At 57.1% G+C, this 17,687-nt stretch overlaps 6 protein-coding genes across 8 annotated transcripts; all 6 read left to right on the plus strand.

The window, feature by feature from the left end:
• Positions 1-166: 166 nt before the first annotated feature.
• On the plus strand, positions 167-3,227 carry ABB37_03270 (hypothetical protein; the record flags this gene model as incomplete). The annotated part of the gene is made up of 1 exon (XM_015800557.1): positions 167-3,227. Exon 1 carries the CDS (start codon positions 312-314, stop codon positions 3,225-3,227), a length of 2,916 nt encoding a protein of 971 aa, XP_015660564.1. The 5' UTR covers positions 167-311.
• A 1,500-nt stretch (positions 3,228-4,727) lies between these two features.
• On the plus strand, positions 4,728-7,088 carry ABB37_03271 (putative mitochondrial tuzin-like protein; the record flags this gene model as incomplete). Its single annotated transcript, XM_015800558.1, has 1 exon — positions 4,728-7,088. Exon 1 carries the CDS (start codon positions 5,136-5,138, stop codon positions 7,086-7,088), a length of 1,953 nt encoding a protein of 650 aa, XP_015660565.1. The 5' UTR covers positions 4,728-5,135.
• A 1,193-nt stretch (positions 7,089-8,281) lies between these two features.
• ABB37_03272 (putative mitochondrial Tuzin) lies at positions 8,282-10,120 on the plus strand (the record flags this gene model as incomplete). Its single annotated transcript, XM_015800559.1, has 1 exon — positions 8,282-10,120. The coding sequence occupies one exon, from the start codon at positions 8,282-8,284 to the stop codon at positions 10,118-10,120; it is 1,839 nt and encodes a 612-aa protein (XP_015660566.1).
• Positions 10,121-10,712: 592 nt separating this feature from the next.
• ABB37_03273 (putative mitochondrial tuzin) lies at positions 10,713-12,852 on the plus strand (the record flags this gene model as incomplete). Its single annotated transcript, XM_015800560.1, has 1 exon — positions 10,713-12,852. Exon 1 carries the CDS (start codon positions 10,879-10,881, stop codon positions 12,850-12,852), a length of 1,974 nt encoding a protein of 657 aa, XP_015660567.1. The 5' UTR covers positions 10,713-10,878.
• Positions 12,853-13,780: 928 nt separating this feature from the next.
• Positions 13,781-16,285, plus strand: ABB37_03274 (putative mitochondrial tuzin; the record flags this gene model as incomplete). The annotated part of the gene is made up of 1 exon (XM_015800561.1): positions 13,781-16,285. Exon 1 carries the CDS (start codon positions 14,336-14,338, stop codon positions 16,283-16,285), a length of 1,950 nt encoding a protein of 649 aa, XP_015660568.1. The 5' UTR covers positions 13,781-14,335.
• Positions 16,286-16,882: 597 nt separating this feature from the next.
• On the plus strand, positions 16,883-17,629 carry ABB37_03275 (amastin-like protein; the record flags this gene model as incomplete). Of its 3 annotated transcripts, none has more annotated exons than XM_015800562.1 (1): positions 16,883-17,629. In XM_015800562.1, exon 1 carries the CDS (start codon positions 17,081-17,083, stop codon positions 17,627-17,629), a length of 549 nt encoding a protein of 182 aa, XP_015660569.1. In that variant the 5' UTR covers positions 16,883-17,080. The 3 variants fall into 3 exon arrangements, with proteins under 3 accessions (XP_015660569.1, XP_015660570.1, XP_015660571.1); XM_015800563.1 differs by having other exon boundaries at positions 16,956-17,629; XM_015800564.1 differs by having other exon boundaries at positions 16,996-17,629.
• Positions 17,630-17,687: the final 58 nt, after the last annotated feature.

Raw genomic sequence — 17,687 nt, forward strand, 5'->3', positions numbered from 1 at the left:
ACCCGTGCGCCGATTAAATCAAAGCTTGCCAAGCGCCGTACAATGGAACTCCTTTATCCTGTCTTTCTTTCTCTCTTTCTCTCTTTTTTTTCACGCACCGTACTCGGTCTTTTGTTGTCGCCAACCGGCGCGTCTTTCCTTTCCTTCCCGGTTACCTTTGCCGCGGAGTGCATTTCGAAACTGGTCTCTTCTACTTTCTGCGAACGGCGGGGCGCGCACTTGTGAGGCCTCACGAACAGCGGAGAGAGGGGCAAGCGTTGTCACGTCGCAGGTGCCGTGAGCAGACCTTCTCAAAAAGGAACAAATATACGATGCGGCGCCCAGGCGAGGCCGGCGCTGCTGAAGAGTGGCAGGCTTCACGCCGTGGACTCACATTCCATCCCGTTTTGATCGAGGTGGCCGGTGGAATGGAGGATGAAATCGTCCACGACGTTACGCAGCGACTGCGCCAGTACCGCAATCGTTACACTCCCTTGCTGCGCTGCATGTTCACTCTGGTCGCAACCGCCGTGCCCGAAGCTGAACTGTTCGGCGACGAGCCGGGGTTGGTCACTGCCGGTGCAGAGGGCAGCAGCAGCAGTGGCAGCAGCCGCAGCGTTGGCCGTCCGACAAGCCAACGTGTAGCGCCGCTCTTTACCGCGCCGCGCTGCGCGGTGTCGGTGAACAAAGTGTACCCGCTGGTGCGGCGCCTCTACACGTCACCTCAACCGAGAATCGGTGACGCTAGCATGCGTCTTTCCCCTGTCTCTACTCTCGGGACCCTACTAGGCGAATCGGAGACTGCCACGTCGGCGCTGCTGCTGCCGTGGGTAGATTGCAGCGAGGCAAGCGACCACAGCAGCATCACCGCCACCGCCACCGCCACCGCCACTACCGCTGCTGCCTGCCGTCAGCGGGCTGTCCATCAGTTGGAGGAGTTCATGTCCTATCACTTTTTACCGTTTGCCATGACACACAACACCCTCTCGCCCCCCACCATCACCACCACGGATGCAGCTTCTCCCAGCGCTCCCGCCGCGCTCTCAGCAGAGCGAACCTTTGTCTTACGCCACTACGTCAATGAGGCGAGCCGCACCTCGTCCTTCCTCTTCGCGGACCCTTATCACTCCCCGTGCATGCTGTCTTCCGCCGACGTTGGGAAGTCGACGGCGCTGCAAGCCGTGCTGATCGACCCGCGAGAGGAGCAGGTGGAGGCCTACCTCGCCGACATCGCCGCCCTCGATGCCACGCTGTCCTGCGTCATCTTCACCCATTGCTACGTCGACGGCAGCGCGGGGCTGTCCGCCCTCGTTGCCCACTTCCCGGCGGTGCGGGTCGTGTCCGGCCTTCCGCTGGCGCCTGCCGGCACGAGGCGCTGCCTCTTCATCAGCTCCTATTTGTGCTTATCCACCGTCGCGATCCCTGCCTTTTCGCCCGAGTGTCTGCTGGTTGAGGTGCACGCGGGCGGCACGCTGGTGGGACTGTGCCCGGGTGTGCTTTGGAGCACGGATGCAGCTCCTCGCTGGGACCTCTTGCAGTGGTCATCGTACCCGGCTGCCCCGCAAACGAGTCGCTCAACAGGTTTGATGAATCTTTCCAAGCACGAAGAACACGAAGAGGAAGGAAAGGGTGCCGCGCCGTACGGTGGAGACGTTCGAGATGCGGCGCTGGCGCACACCCATCGCGTGTTGAAGGAATTCTTTTTCGACCCCTACTTGGCTCCGCTGTGCGGTACTGCAACGCCCACACAGGAAAGGGACCGACCAGGCAAGTCCGCACGCGCTGAAGGTGACGCGGCACGCGATGAAACTAACAGCGCGGTGCCTCCCGCGATGGAGTCGTCAAAGAAGAGGATTACAGATCTGCAGCGCGTGGTGCTGCTCCCCACTCACGGCGGCTACAGCAACGTCACGAATCAACTGGACCTGTACTGGGCCGTGCACCTCGGCGACCTGTGCCGCATGAAGCACTCCCGCACCGTCATTGACACCCTCGCAACGAGCGCGGACGTCTTTGTGAAGTACCACAAGCGCCTCCCTCGGCTGCCGCACCCGCCGCTGTTTGACGCGAGCCGTGTGTTTCACGCGCGGCAGCTGCTGCACTTCATGTCGGCGGAGCAGCGTGCTCGCTGTGTGGCGCAGCTGCCGGCGGACATGGGGCGTGCGCTGACCAACTCTTTCGACCCTTTTTTTGCTTCGATGACGGGAGGCGATGCCTGCAGCACCAACAGCAGCAGCAGCAATGCAACGCCGCACGCGTTGACGTCGTTTGTGAACGTCGTGGACGTGCGCGATGCGAAGGACTACCACGCCCTGCACCTGAGCGGGGCGGTCAATGTGCCGATGAGCTTCCCGGGCGTCGCATACGGCGCACGGCGGGCGGAGTTGTGGCTGCAGTGTGTTCTCGTGCCTCATCAGCCGGTGCTGGTGCTGTGCGCCGCGGCCTCGCAACGAGCCGAGGTGAAGCGACGTCTGACCGCGCTGTCGCCGGGCTGCACGGTCGTCGTTTTTACGCTGGAGGACCTTCCGCACTTTGCACAACAAGAGGTTCAACCACCACCACCCCAACAAAGCACCAGCGCATTCGCGGCGGATGCACCGCCTTCTGCGGCTGTGCCGTGGCATGAGTTCCACTGCGAGCGGCCCAGAGGGCTGCCAGCGGAGACGCCGATCCCGCAGGATGTTGTGTGGGTACGGCACGCCAACGCGCTGGCCCGTTTGACCACGTACGAGCACCTCATCGCGCTGGAGCCGACCGACACGCATGTCGTGATGGACGTGCGCACGCCTTACGAGTTCAAGAACGGCTCGCACCAGCACAGCGTGCACGTGGAGCTGTCGGAGATGTGCACCTTGGCGGTGGAGGACGCCATCCAGGCTTCCTCCTCGTCCTCACTCGTGCAGAATCACCACAGGAACAGCAATAATGCGGAGGAGGTGCGGTGGCGCGTTGGCAGTTCGCCGCGCTTGGCGGATGTATACCTCGAGAAGTTGCACACCTCGGCGCTGCTCGCGGGACTGCCCGTCGTACGGCAGGAGACGTCGCTGTCAGACGTGGTCATTTACTGTGCAGGTGGGTACCGGTCGCTCATTGCGGCCTCGCTGCTGCAGCGGGCGGTGGAGACGTCGGCGAACCCGGCGTGGCGCGCGCTGCACATCGCGGATGTCGCGGGTGGCGCTTTTCAGATAATGACGCAGCGGCCCGATCTATGGCGAGTAAAGGATCGCTCTATTATCTGTATTAGCTGACCGAGGTAAGCGAAGTCTACTAGAGGTATTTCTGCCGTTCGCAAAGGGCTGCTCGGACGCGGCTTTGCGAGCGACAGCCTTTTTGTTTTCTGCGCGGGCAGGGGAGGTGAGATGAATGACGCACTTTTTGCTCTTTCACACGTCCCTTATTTGGAAATATCCATTTCCTTAAAGGGATGGGAGGCAGCGATGTGTATTTGGAGGCCCACAGACGAAAGTAATACAGGAAAGCAGAACCGCTCCTTTGAAAGAACAGCAGCACTTCGCTTTTCATCTTACTTTATGCCTCGCTTCGAGTTTGGCTCGCTGGTCGTATTCCTTTTCCTTTCGGTCGTTCGATGCGGGAGGACGGAGTTGGTGCATTGCATCGACGAATGGAAAGTGCATTCGAAAGAACAGCGAACTTCAGCAAGTGGCGGGGGGAGAGACCCAGGTCAGCCAATACCTCTTCGATACGACGAAAATATTGATTTCCTGCTCGAGAAGAGTATTGGCTGTGACACAGTGTGAGAGGAAGAAAAGAAAAGAACGAAGGGAACGGAAAGCGCGGATGGGAGAGATGCATGTGTGTGTGTGTGCGTGCGTTCTCCACCTTTTCACTTAGCCCTATCCACCTTTCTGTTTTTCTTTTTTTTTGAATTATCTATGACGTTCTCTGGAATAAACCCTAGTGCTCAAACTGCACGTGTGTGTTCTGCTTATGTCAGTCTTCGCGCTTCTCTTTCTTTCTTTCTTTTTGACCTGCTTCTTCGTTTCATTATCTGCTCATGCTAGTGCATGCTGTGCGAGCAGCGTTGGAAAGGAGACGCGGGTTTTTGCGAGAAGGAGATGGAGAGAGGGTACGCGGACTGGCGGACAATCACGGTGCGCGTTTGCGGTGTCCGAGAGCTGAGGTGCCTCCTGCGAAGGGGCGCGTATCCACTCGTGTTTCAACAGCAACAACAAATAAAAACCTGGCGTTGTCTTTTTCTGATGGGCAATCTCTCCGTTTCCACCTCATCGGTATCTTTTGGTTAGACTTCTTTTTTTTTTTTCTGCCCTATTGAATGCCAGTAAAACGTGTGTGCGTTTGGATTTGTGCGGTCAGCGACGTGTGACACGAGTGTAATGCAGTTGCCCTAGACAGTTTGAATTAGCGACGGCGCTGCCATCTTTTTTCGTAAAGAAAAACAGGAGAAGGAACGGGTGCTACCTTGGATTTATTGGCGCAGAGTCGATGGAAACTGTAGTGAAGCTGGTAATGGAAGGGTGTGCTCGCTGTGTGGGGTAGCACAAGCGAAAAGAGACAACCACCACACGGGAAGTTCACGTCGAGCTTGCACTTCCCAGCACACACAGCGAAGAAAGACGCTGCCGTACCGCCTTGCTGCGTTACCTACTTTCCACTGCCTCTCCCCCCCCCTCTCCGCCTGCTTTCTCTCTTTTATTCTTATGCCGTCGTTGCTCCTCGCTTCGCCTCCCCATTTTTTTTTGTTTTATACACCTGAAATCGACTGTCAAAGTGCAACATCGGCAGTTGAGCAAGTTGGCCCACCCTCCCAACCTTGCTGAGGCTTACGTCCTGCTAACAGACGAGCACACGCATACACAGCACGCACTTTTCTCTTTTCTGCTTTTTCTTTTCTTCTTCCGTGGTGTTCGCTTCGCTGCAACACTCAACAAACTGTAGTCTGCTAAATAGGGTGACGTAAGATCAACGCGAAGCCGCCATTGTTTTTGTTTAACGTTCCATAAACTCGAATCACATCTGCTTCTCGTATTGTCCCCTGTCTTCTCCTTCGTTGTATCACCCCACGCCCAAACAGACCGCCGCCAAACGGGTGATTGCCGCGCAAAAGAAAAACAACAGCGACGGTGCACACTTGCAGGTTGGACTGTCTGGTGTGTAGTACACGTGTGCGCGAGAACATGCTTCAAAGTGTGACGCGTGTGGCGCTGAGTGCGGCGGTGGGCAGCACAGCAGCTGTTGCTGCGGCTGCCGTCTCCTCATCTTCTTCCTCTTCTCTTTCAAACAAAAAGGAAAACAGCAGCAGCAACGGCACCGTCAGCCCCGGTCAGACGAGCACGTGGGCATACGGTGCCGCCCGACCGCAGCCCACCACGAAGGAGCCGTGGGACAGCCTCCAAGGATTGCTGATCGGCGTGCGACCGACGCGGCCCGCCGACGTCTTCGACGACCGCCCCGTAGCCCTGGGTCGACTCGTCGCCAAGGTCTCCGAGACGTCGTACAAGGTGAAGTTCTTCAAGGCAGGGCCGAAGAGCAACGCCGGCGTGCTGCGGAAGGGCGACGACGCGCCTCCGCTGACGCTCGACGTGGGCACCCGCGTGACAATCGGCTTCGAGGACAACCCGATCAGCCCCGAGGCCGTCGTGCACTCTGGCATGTACATGAAGGGCACCATTGCGAAGGTGAACGGCAACGCCACCTACACCTTATTGATGGACAACGACGAGGTGGAGCTGTCCGTGGCGCCGAAGCGCATCGTGGCCCGCGAGCCGGCGACGAAGGTCTTTCACAATGCGAAGTTTCTGGAGATGGTGGGGTGGCTGCGCTCCTGCGTCCACGACCCGCGCGACGTGGAGGCGACTGCGTTTATTCTCTTTAGCCGTGGGTGGCGGGTGGAGCGACTGTTCTTGCTGGAGAAAGTGGACCTTGCCCAGCTGCGTTTTATCTCGCCGATTGAGCGCGACGGGATCAGCGAGAAGGCGCAATGGGAGCGGGACCACCACAACGTCATTCGCATGCTGCACCGCGAGCGCGTGAAAGATCGTGACTGGCGTTACGCGCTTGGCAAGTACAAGGGTACCATCAGCTGCATCTCCGGCGTCTTCGTGGTCAGCTACGTCTTCACGTCGAACCTGCGCTCCTATAGGCGCCAGCAGCGCGGCCATCAACTCAAGACGGCCATCAAGACCCTCTCGACGTCGGTCGCCGGTGAGGCGAGCGGCACGTCGGTCAGCGCGGCAGCCGACAAGGCCTTCGTGGTGGAGCGGCGGGAGGAGGAGGCACTGGTGGCGAGTGTGCTGCGCCAGATGGTGCCGTCGCACCCCCGCATCGTTGTCTTCACCGGTAGCTCCGGCAGTGGAAAGAGCGTGTTGTGCCGCAATGCCGTTCGCCGACTCAACGCGCCGGCCGTGCACGTCGACATCCGCGGTGCCGAGGACACGCTGCGGAGTGTCGTGAAGGCGCTCGGCGTGAACAACATCGAGGTGTGCGGCGATTTGCTCGACTTTGTCGGGGAGGCGATGCGCGGTGCCACGCCGAAGGGCAGCGATCGCATTCCTTTTCTGGTGATGAAGCTACGCGAGGGCAGCAGCCTTGAGAAGGTCTACCGCGAGTCGGTGAGTTTGGTGAGCGATTACCAAGCCTGCCATATCATCCTCGAGGTGCCACTTCGGTCGCTGACCGTGGCGAACGTCGCCTTGCCGCGGCTGGACTTCTTCTACGTCCCGCCCTTCTCGCACGAGCAGGCATTCGCGTACACGCAGCACATGCTGAACGCGCTGGACATGGTGTACTTCATCGAGACGGTCGGGACGAACAGCAACGACCTCGACGAGCTCTACGCGGCGCTGCGACAGCGCGGGGTCGACCCGGTCGCCTACACCAGTCTGAAGCTGATGAAGGCGATGCGACGACTGCGCGCCGCGCTGGAGCCGCTGAGTGTGCCGATCCGCGACGCGGTCAAGCAGCTCGCCTCCATGCCGTTTGCCGACGGCGCCCACGATGAGACGATCGGTGACTTGACGGTGCTGGTAGATCCGTCGCTGCGCGAGTTCGTGGTGTACGACCCTGTGCAGGACACCTGGCGCTTCACGCAGCAGGTCTTTCACACCGCCGCGCGCTGCATTATCATTTGACCAGAACGTGTGGGATGAAGAAAAGCGGCAGAGTAGTGTGCGTTTGACGGGGGATATATTCGCAGACGCGATGTTTCGCTGCGCTTTTCATTAGCAGCAATAGAGTTGAGTAAGCACTTCACTTCAGCTCTTCTTCCTCTCCCTAGGACGATGTGGAGAATCGGAAGGCGTCTGCGCCGCAACTGTCGAAAGAGTGAAATTTACTTTTGCTTTCTTCGCTACTTCACCAATTTCACACGAACGAAGCGAGTTTCTTTTTTCTTCTCCTCGCAATTTCCTTGCATCAAAACAGAGTAATTGAACCAGTCAGCGACTGCTGTGTTCGCTGAACTCAAAGAAATAATAGTATCGAAGCAAATAAGCAAACAGATAAAACCCCAGCGACAGTTTTGTAGATCTGCCCCATATATATATCATCAACTTTGGTTACCTGAGTGTCAACATTTATGAAGCGTGGTTTGCTGTTGCGGAACGCTGTGAGAACACCGCAAGCCGGCTTTCTCTGTTAAAGAACTTCGCACCCAACGCACACATGTACGCGGAAGCGTTTTTCTTTCTTTTGAACCTCAAAAGAAGCTAAAAGTTTGTGTTCGCGCGGTATTGTCTTCGTTCACTCTCGGTTCGCGGGCTCGCACCTTTAATATCCTCTTCGCTTCTTGCTGTCTTCATGTTCAACGCTTTTAGTATTCTTTTTTTCCAGTGGGGAAACGTAGTACCCCTCCCCAGGTCTTCAGGTAATTGCGCTGAACGGCGTCTTAATCCAACTCATTACACCTCTGTCGAGCGAGCAGCATCCTGGGTGAGATGGTGGTGTGCGACCATCATAGGTGACACTCGCTGCTCCCACCGCCGTTGGCCTTATTGTTTAGTATTATTATTGTTACGTTGGAGGTCCTTTAGCCATCTGCTTTACTTTTTGGTCTCCCCATTCGCCGTTGACCGTGTGTTTTTTTTTGTTTTGTGAGGCGGCGGAGAAAGATCGCGCTGTGGCGTCTTTGCCGTGTGCGCATACACCTACTCACACGCATTCGCGGACCGCAAAAAAGGGACGCGCAATTTGGTTCTCGCCCTTTCTTTTTTGTATGCGTTGGTAAATTCAGCGTTGCGGCGACTGCACATCAGGTGATTAACACCATCAAAAACATCAACAAAAATCATTTCGTGTAGGCAGCGGACACAGACGGACCTGCATCATGCTCTTCAAAAGTCGCTGTTTGCACAGTTGGGGCGTTGGCGGCCCTACAGCGAAGCTTGCCGGCTACGCGACGATGCTAGCCGCAATGCCGCCCACCAAGAAGCAAATCGGTGGCGCTTCTTCAGCAGATCCATCGTCTTTGCCGTCTTCGTCGCCGGCTGAACAGCGCCCAGGCATCATCCCACGTGACATTCGAACCCTCTCCGCACGCGCCTACTTTCAGCATCCCCTCATCGGTCTCGGCGTGCACCACTTCGCCGAGGGCCGCGTGAAGCAGCAGCTGTCCTACGACGAGTACGTGGTGGAGATGGAGGAGGTGCACCTCTCCCCCATCGTCGAGGTCAGCGCTCGCGTGTACGTGCGGGTCGGCCGCACGCAGACCAACACCGGTCGTGTGGTGGGCGGCATCGTCGGCCGCGTGAACAGCAACGGCACCTTGGGCGTCTTGATGGACAACAACACCTTTGAAGCACAAGTTTCGCAGGACAACGTGGAGCTGGTCGAAGGCCGCTCCCGCTTCACTCTCGAGAAGGAGTACTTTGATATGGTAGAGTGGGTGCGAGATGCCGGCGTCCGCCGCCGCGGTGATCGAGAGCGGCTGTGCTCCTTGCTGTATCAGCGTGGGTGGCGCGTGGAGAAGCTGTACATGCTAGAGGCGAGCGATGTGCATTGCATGTCGTACATAAAGAAGTCGGTGCGGATGAAGCTGCTGGAGAAGGTGGAGTGGCAGCGCGAGCACCACGCGGAGATGCGCGCGTTACTGCGCGAGCGAGTAAAGGAGCGGACGTGGCGCTACTTTATTCAGAAGTACAGCGGCTTTGTCAGCGCGAACTGGGCAGGGCTGGGCGTCATGTCGGTGTTTCTCTGGTTCTTCAAGAACTACCACCGGCAGCAGCGCGAGTTCCAGGTGAAGCACGCCGTCAACACGCTCACCCACACCGATCACAAGTACTCCGGCAGCCCAGCCGAGCCGCAGCAGTTTGTGGAGCGGTCGACCGAGGAGAGCTGGGCGCGGCAGGTGCTGCGGCAGATGGACATCACACACCCTCGCATCGCCGTTCTGACCGGGTTTCGTGGCTGCGGCAAGAGCTCGCTGCTGCGGTCTGCGGTGCGGAAGGAGCACAAGCCTGCCCTCTTCGTCGAGGTCCGAGGCAGTGAGGACACGTTGAGCTGCATTGTGAAGGCTTTAAAGGTGCCCAACCTGGACTCCTGCGGCGACTACTTGGAGTTCATTACGGACACCTTCACGAAGGCGACGAAGATCAACGGTGAGCCGCCGATCCTCGTCGTGACGCTGCGCGAGGGCAGCGAGCTCTCACGGGTGTACAACGAGTCCGTCGTACTAGCCTGTGACCGGCGACTGTGCCACCTCGTGTACGAGGTTGCGGTGGAGTCTCTGACGGTGCAAAACATTTCACTGCCGCGCGTGGACTTCTACTCCGTGCCGAACTTCAACGTGCGGCAGGCCTTCCAGTACATCGAGCACACGGTAGACCCGCTGTCCATGCTACACTTTATCGAGGTGATGGGCACCAACAGCAACGTGATTGATGGTCTGTTGGCCGCCGTACTCCACCGCAAGGTGTCTATCGTGGAGTACACGAACCAGAAGCTGCAGAAGGCAATGCGGCAGGTGGAGGCGGCGTGCGGCAACGCGGAGACGCTCTGGGCCGCCCTGAAGAAGTTGGCAGAGGCGGAGTACTACGTCGGCCAGCAAAGCGGCGCCAACGTGTTGCGCGATCCGGCGCTGCGCGACATCGTGCTCTACGACCCGGTGCGCGATCGATGGATCTTTCGGCACAAAGTCTTTCACACGGCGGTGCGGTGCAGTCTGTAGAAAATAAAGGGAAAAGAAAAGAATAGAGTCTCTCCCCCCGTAGCGATTCCGCCTCTCTCCCTCCCCACGCCTTCCCCCTGCACGCGGCCGTAAACGCTGTTACAAAACATTTCATGTGCTTCTCATGAAAAACGGCAAAACGCAAAAAGTGATGCGTGAAAACTGGAGTAGGAGAAGATCGAAATGGGCCGTGTTTGATGTTCTCTCCTTTCTTTCGAAATTGTTTTCTGTGAAGGGAACGACGCACAGAGCTTTGTTGCCGACATTTGAAAAAATAATAGTTAAAGCAAAATTTTTTGCCTGTACACTTCATGTAACACTCCCGTGATGCCGCGCTTAAAAAAAAAACAAAAATAAATTTCGATGTTCTCTCACTTCATCTTGTCGCGAACACCTGCATTGCAGCAGGTACAGCGTTTAACAGAAAGTACTGGTGTGCAGCATCTGATGGAAACGACTAGAACTTCTCAAAACCGTGAGCCGCTCTTCGTTAGACTTCTCATTTGCCTTATGGCGGCTGACGCATGTGTATTGGTCCCTTACTACTTCACCTACCTCTTTTCTCTGCCTGCGGTCCTACCAGCAAGCTGGAAGTCGTGAGAGGAGCGGTTTAGGTAAGCTCTTCATCAAAAAAGAACCGTATCATTCATAATAGAAAAGGTCCCTCCAAAAGGAGAATAGCACCCTAGCCACCTTACAGCTTCATTGGAACTCGAGGTGGCCGCCCTCCCCCCCCTTTTTGTGTTTCTATCATCATAATGCTTGGCGCACCCACGCGGCGGTGCATGTGCACGGCGGTGGCCTCCGTCGCCGCTGCCGCCGTTTCCGCCGCGGCAACCGAGAAGGGCGCGGCGCCGGCCATCAAGCACTCTCGCTTCACCCAACCCGGGCTGGAGGGTCTGCGCATTGCCGCCTACGCACCGTCCACGGCGCCTGGAGAGTCGCTGCCCCAGCACCGGCAACCCACCGCCATCGGCCACATTGTCGCCCAACTCTCCTCGTTGGTGTTCGCCGTGGACTTTAAAGACAGCCCGAAGCCGTCGGTGGTGGCGATGGGCTCGCGGGTGTACGTCGCGTACGAGCGCGAAGACGGCGCCCCGCCCACGGCGGCCGGCGGGAGGGGGGTCGTGGTGGGGGGCATCGTCGTCCGCGTGAACCCCAACGGCACCTTCGGCGTGCTGCTCGACAACAACAACGTCGACCTCGCCGTGCCGCAGGAGAAGATCGCCGTGACGGAGGGCGTCTGCAAGTTCTTGTACCACCCACGGTATCTGCAGGTGGTGGAGTGGGTGCGCTCCGCCGGGCTGTCGCAGACGGACGAAATCGAAGGCACCGCCTGCATTTTATACCACCGCGGCTGGCGTGCGGAGCGGCTGTACTTGCTGGAGGCGTCCGACATTCGCAACATGACGCACTTGTCAAAGAGTGCGCGGATGTCGCTGATGGAGAAGGCGGAGTGGCAGCGGGACCACCACCGGCAAATGCGCAGCATCTACAAGGAGCGCGTGAAGGAGCGGGATCGACGGTACATGTCCGCCAAGTACGCTGGCATCCTCTCCGCCAGCGTCGCCTTCTGCGGCGCCTTCTCCCTCTTCGGGTGGAACTACCGCAACTACACGAAGCACCAGCGCTCCTATCAGCTGAAGTACGCCGTGCGGACGCTGTGCAAGAAGATCGCACCAGGCGCCGCGGAAGCCACGGAAAGCTCGGCCTCCACGTCGTCGAAAGCAGCAGCCTCTGCAGCGACGGCCACCCCCACGCCTACCTCCGCACCCACAACGGCGGCAGAGGCAACGATGTCGGTGCCGTCCTCCACCGTGGCAGCTGAAAGCGCGCCGGGCGGGGCGCTGCACCGCTCGTCGAAGCACATTCGGCGTGATGCGCAGGAGAAGTGGATTCGGCAGGTCTTACGCCAGCTGGACACGGCCCACCCCCGCATCGTCGTCCTGACCGGCTACTTCGGTTGTGGCAAGAGCTCGCTGTGCCGTAGCGCACTGCGGGAGGAGGGCATGATTGGCGTCTTTGTCGATGTGCGCAACAAGGAGGATACGCTGCGCAGTGTGATCAAGGCGATGGGCGTGCCGCACGTCGACGCCTGCGGCGATCCGCTGGACTTTATCGCGGAGGCGTGCTACAAGGCGAAGTCCGCGATGAACGGCAAAACACCGGTGCTGGTGCTGAAGCTGCGCGAGGGCGACAACTTGATGCGGGTGTACAACGAGGCGATCACGTTGGCGTGCGACCGGCGCATGTGCCACATCGTGGTGGAGCTGCCGCTGGAGTCGCTGACGATGACGAACACGTCGCTGCCGCGCCTTGACTTCTACACCGTGCCCAACTTTAGCCGCGCGCAGGCCTACGAGTACATCCAGCATCGCCTCGACGCTCTGGATATGGAGACCTTCTTAGATACGGTGGGGACGAACAGCAACGATTTGGATGAACTGCTGGCGGCTGTGCACCAGCGCCGCGTGACACCGACGGAGTACACAAATCAGAAATTGCTGAAGGCTATGCGCCAGCTGGAGGTTGCGTGGGGCGATCATGGGGAGCTGAGGTCCGCAGTGAAGCGGCTGGCGCAGCTGCCCTACGATGAAGGCCAGCACGAGGGGGTGGACGATGGCAGTTTGAACCACCCGTCCTTGCGCAACATTATCTTTTACAACCCCGTGCAGGACGTGTGGGTGTTCCAGAATCAAGTGCTGCACACTGCGGCCAACTGCTTAATGTAAGGCGAAAGGCGTTCTTCAGAGAGCCCGCGCCGCCAAAGATGACGAAGCGAAGGGATCATCATTTGCGAGTGCGGATGACATTCGCTTTCCTCAAGGTATCTTGATGTGCTACACCTTTCTTCGTAACACACTGTTGAAACAAGTTAATCTAATCAAAAAAACACCAGCAAACGAACAAACGTGTAAGGGCTTTCTTTTTTACGACCGCAAAGAGGCGAAATAAATGAAAATAAAAGAGGTGCTTGTAGTGACTCCTGACCGGCAGGCTTTCTTGCTGAACAGCCGACTGCTATTTCTTCTGTTTCTCTCACGCGTTGAAAGCTTTTTTTTTTCGGTGTCGCACAATGAGCTGGTGTGCTATTCATTGACGCTGTCCAACGTGGAGGTAGACGAGAGAGCAGGAGAAGTGTTCCGTGCTCAGAGTAATCTTTTTCTTCTCTTCTCTTTGCGCACATCGCTGTCTCCAACGACTTCAAAACGATATATAGGTAAGAAAAAAAAAACTGAAACGAAAACAATACAGAGAGCTTAAGCGTGAAAGTGCAAAGGAATTGCTGTGCGTGGGTGTCTCTCTCTCTCTGTGTGTGTGCGTGTGTGTGTGTGTGTGGAGGCCGACAAATAGGAAGAGAAGCAAGATCATCTGCTGCTCTTTCTTTTTTGTAGTGGTGCATCCACAAAGCGAGCCAACAGAATCCTTCCAAGTGTGAGAGGCAGCAGCCTGTCACAAGCACAGCAGACGTTTCTATTGGGTGGTATCTTCACGGAGATTCTTCTCTCTGTCTTAATACATCTCATACATCTAGCCCGATTTTTCTTTCTTGTTTTATCCTCCCTCTTCGGCTCCGCTATGACTGCCACGCACTGCGGAACGCATTTGCCTCCCTTTTTGCCGCTCCGTTTTCTTGTTCACATCGTGCATGCACTCCCTAGCGCCCTTGCTGATTTTTTTCTTCTTGCCGTCCATATCGCTTCTGCAGGTTGGCGCTGTCTCAATTCCAAAGCGGAGCTAAAGGCTGGATCACAAAGAAGCGCGTCACGGACAGCCTATCGTGTGCGTTCCTCCAGCAAGTGTGCTTCTTCTTTTTTTCTTCAAAAGCTTCTCACTGCTAGCCGAAAGCTTCTTTCTCTATTGTTGTCCAGGGCACGCCACGCCTGCATCTTCTACACCACTCATCAACAAAACAAATGCAGCTGGCAGGAGATTAATTAGCAGAAGTAAATACATAAAAAATATATATCACCTTTCTTCTCCTCCTCCCGCAAACTGTTTAATCCTTTTCTTCTTTGTTTGTTGTTCGACTGACTTTGGCTGTCAACCTTGCTGCGTAAAGAGCTTCTACATTTTCCTCTCTTCTGTGTTGTTGATGTGTACGCTGCCGTGCGTCACATTCCAACGGATTCCTCGATAACAAATTTGCGTAAACGGTGGAAGTCGCCATCAAAACTATAAATACACAAACAAAACAAACGCGTAATTGTGCCAATGAAGTCTGCGGCATTCATGGCAAGCGCGAATCTTCGCCGTATTGGCGGGCCGTGCACGGCCATGTGCGCTCTCAACGTACTCGGCGATGCACACGGGAGGTCGCTGGGTACAACCAGTGCTCACCGACGCACGAGCAGCACGCGCAACTTCGCCACCGCAGCCGAGCTAGTGGCGGACTCAAGCGCTGCCGCGCCGTCGTCCTCTTCATCTCCCGGTGCCGCGACGCCAGCATTTTCTTCGTCGCTCACCACAACACCGCCGCCGCCGCTGCCGTCTGCCCTGCAGCTCGGTATGCCTGTCAGCGCTTTTTTTGAAAATGGCACCAACGCTGCTGTGGCGCCGATTGCTCGGGGCATCGTCAAGGCAAAAATTGCCGGCACGGTGTACGCCGTGCACCTGCAGCAACTCTTCCTTTCACCGATCATCGAAATTGGCTCGCGGGTGCACGTCGAGTACGGCAAGGACGAAGAGTACGTGGGCGTAGTGATGGGCGGAATCGTGGTGCGCGTGAACGGCAACGGCACTTTTGCGGTATTGCTCGATAACAACAGCATCGACATCGCCGTGCCGGCCCAGATGATTGCGCTGTCGGAGGGACGCACCAAGTTCGTGAACAACTCGCAGTTCCAGGACGTGGTGGAGTGGCTGCGCACCGCTGGCGTGGCGCGTCGCTCGCACCAGGAGAGCATCGCCTGTGTGCTGTTCCAGCACGGCTGGCGCGTCGACAAGCTGTACCTACTGGAGGCGAGCGATGTGCACTGCATGACCTTCATCCCGAAGGCGGTACGGATGTGCGTGCTGGACAAGTCTGAGTGGCAGCGTGACCACCACCGGCAGATGCGTCAGCTGCTGAAGGAGCGCATCAAGGAGCGCGACTTCCGCTACCGCCTCACCAAATACAGCGGGGTGGTGAGTGCGTCCATGGCGTTTCTCGGCATCGCCTTCGCCTTTGGCTGGAACGTGAAAAACTACCACACCCAGCAGCGCTCCTATCAGCTGACCCTCGCCGCCAAGACGCTGACGGAGCGGCTGAACCGCAACTTGAGTATTGGAATGGATACCACGGCGAAGGATCAGCAGTTTGTGTCGCGGGAGCGAGAGGAGAATGCGGTGCGGCAGGTGCTGCATCAGCTGGACACGGCCCACCCCCGCATCGTCGTCTTCACAGGTTTCTACGGCTGCGGCAAGAGCACCGTGTGCCGCAACGCCGTCGTGAAAGAGCACATTCCGGCCGTGTACGTCGACATCCGCGGCGCCGAGGACACGCTGCGCAGTGTCGTGAAGGCGCTCGGCGTGAACAACGTCGACATCTGCGGCGATTTGCTCGACTTTGTGGCGGAGGCGTGCCAGATGGCGAAGGCGAAAAACGGCGAGACACCGCTGCTCATGCTGAAGCTGCGCGAGGGCAGCAGCGTGCAGCGGGTGTACAACGACGCCGTGGCACTGGCGTGTGACCGGCGCCTGTGCCACCTCGTCATGGAGGTGCCACTGGAATCTGTGACGATGGCGGACGTCGCCCTCCCCCGGCTCGATTTTTACGTGATTCCCGTCTTCAACCGCGCGCAGGCCTTCGCCTACACGCAGCACTCCATTGACCCGCTCAGTTTGAACAACTTTATTGACGTCGTCGGCACGAACAGCAACGACCTCGACGAGCTCTTCGCCGCCGTGCACCAGCGCCGCGTCTCGGCCTCCAAGTACACCAATCAAAAACTGCTCAAGGCGATGCGCCAGCTGCAGGGCACGTGTGCGAATAAGCCGCAGCTCCGAGCAGCACTGCAGCAGCTCTCGGCTTTCCCGTATGAGGAGGGGCAGAACACCGGTGGTGACGCGACCACGCTGCGCAACCCCGCACTGGAGGACATCGTCCTCTACGACCCTGTAAAGGATGTGTGGCTGTTTCGCAATAAGCTTTTCCACACAGCCTCACGTTGCTGCTGGTTGTAACACACACGCCTTTAAAAAACAAACAAAAATAGAGGTGGGGTGTACATCGTCGGTGACAAATACTGTATGCACAGTCAAGAAGGGATGAAAAAGCAAACAAACAAAGAAACGACCTTACACACACACACACACACACACCCGAGAGAAGAGAAAATGCAAGCGTGAAAACAATCCACATTGCGTTATCACAAATGCGAGAGGAGCTTCGCGTAAAGTAGGAGGGCCGTTGTGCTAACGACATACGAAACAAACAAACAAAAGGAATGACTAGTCGTATCCATTGGCGCAAAGGAGATCTAGCATCCCATCGCTGAGCAAGAAGGAAAGGTCTCATTGCTCTCTTTTTTGCATTTTTTTTTCACCGGCGAACACCAAGAACTACCGACGTTATAGAAGTGAAAGTTGTTCTCTCTCACAACGGTTCATTGAGGGAAGAACACACTTCTTTTCTAATCTACTTCTTTTTTTTCTTTTTCCATCTCCCTTACGGCTCTCTTTTTCGCTGAGCTTGCTTTTTGCGACTTCTCTTTCACACCTTCTTTTCGGACCCTCGGCGCGCGTCTTCGCTTTTATGGACGGATTCAATTGCACCATCAAAGTCACGCATTTAACGACGGCTTTCTTGTTTCACCTCTCCTTATTCCCTCTCCTTTCTTCCCTTGCGTTTCACAGCGTCCTTGTCTCATCTCCCCCATCCTTCCCCGATATCCAGCCGCAGTGCACACCCACACCCACACAGCTCTTGGAGATTGGTTGTTCAAACTAACCCCCAGGACCACCCTCTACTCGTTGAAGATGGGCGTCAAAGTCGGCATTGTGATCTACTGCATCCTGCAGTTCATCGCGTTCCTGTTCCTCTTGGTAGGCACGCCCATCGACATGTTCCGCGCGAAGAACGAGGATACGATCGGCAATAAACCATGCTTGACGATGTGGGGTACTAAAGAGAAGTGCTACAGCACCAAGTACGACATCCGGCCCGATGACCTCTTCGTACTCTGCAAAGAGCGCCGTGACCGCTTCCGCGCCGCGGAGGCCTTCGCCATCATTCACATTGTTGTGTACCTTGTGGCGTGCATCCTCGGCTTTGTCCAGCTGTGCTGCTGCTCCTGCCTCCGCTGGGCCTGTCTGGCGCTGAACATCCTCGGCATCACCTCCTGCATCTCTTGGGCTATCATGGCGGACTTGTACTTGCGGAACTCGAGCGCTTCGTTGACGTGGTCGGGCTCTCCCAACTGCTATAAATTCAATTTGGCTTTCAAGTACGGTGCTGGCTTTGGCCTGCTGGTCACGGCCTGGTGCCTGAACATCGTTGCCATGGTGTTTCTGATGCTGCCATGCTGAGGAGAAAGCAGCCCCTCAGGTTTTTCCGTGACGTCGCGAAAGAGACCACAAGAATGTG

The sequence above is a fragment of the Leptomonas pyrrhocoris genome (assembly GCF_001293395.1).
Source record: "Leptomonas pyrrhocoris isolate H10 chromosome Unknown, whole genome shotgun sequence".
In the NCBI taxonomy this organism is placed as follows: Eukaryota; Euglenozoa; class Kinetoplastea; order Trypanosomatida; family Trypanosomatidae; genus Leptomonas; species Leptomonas pyrrhocoris.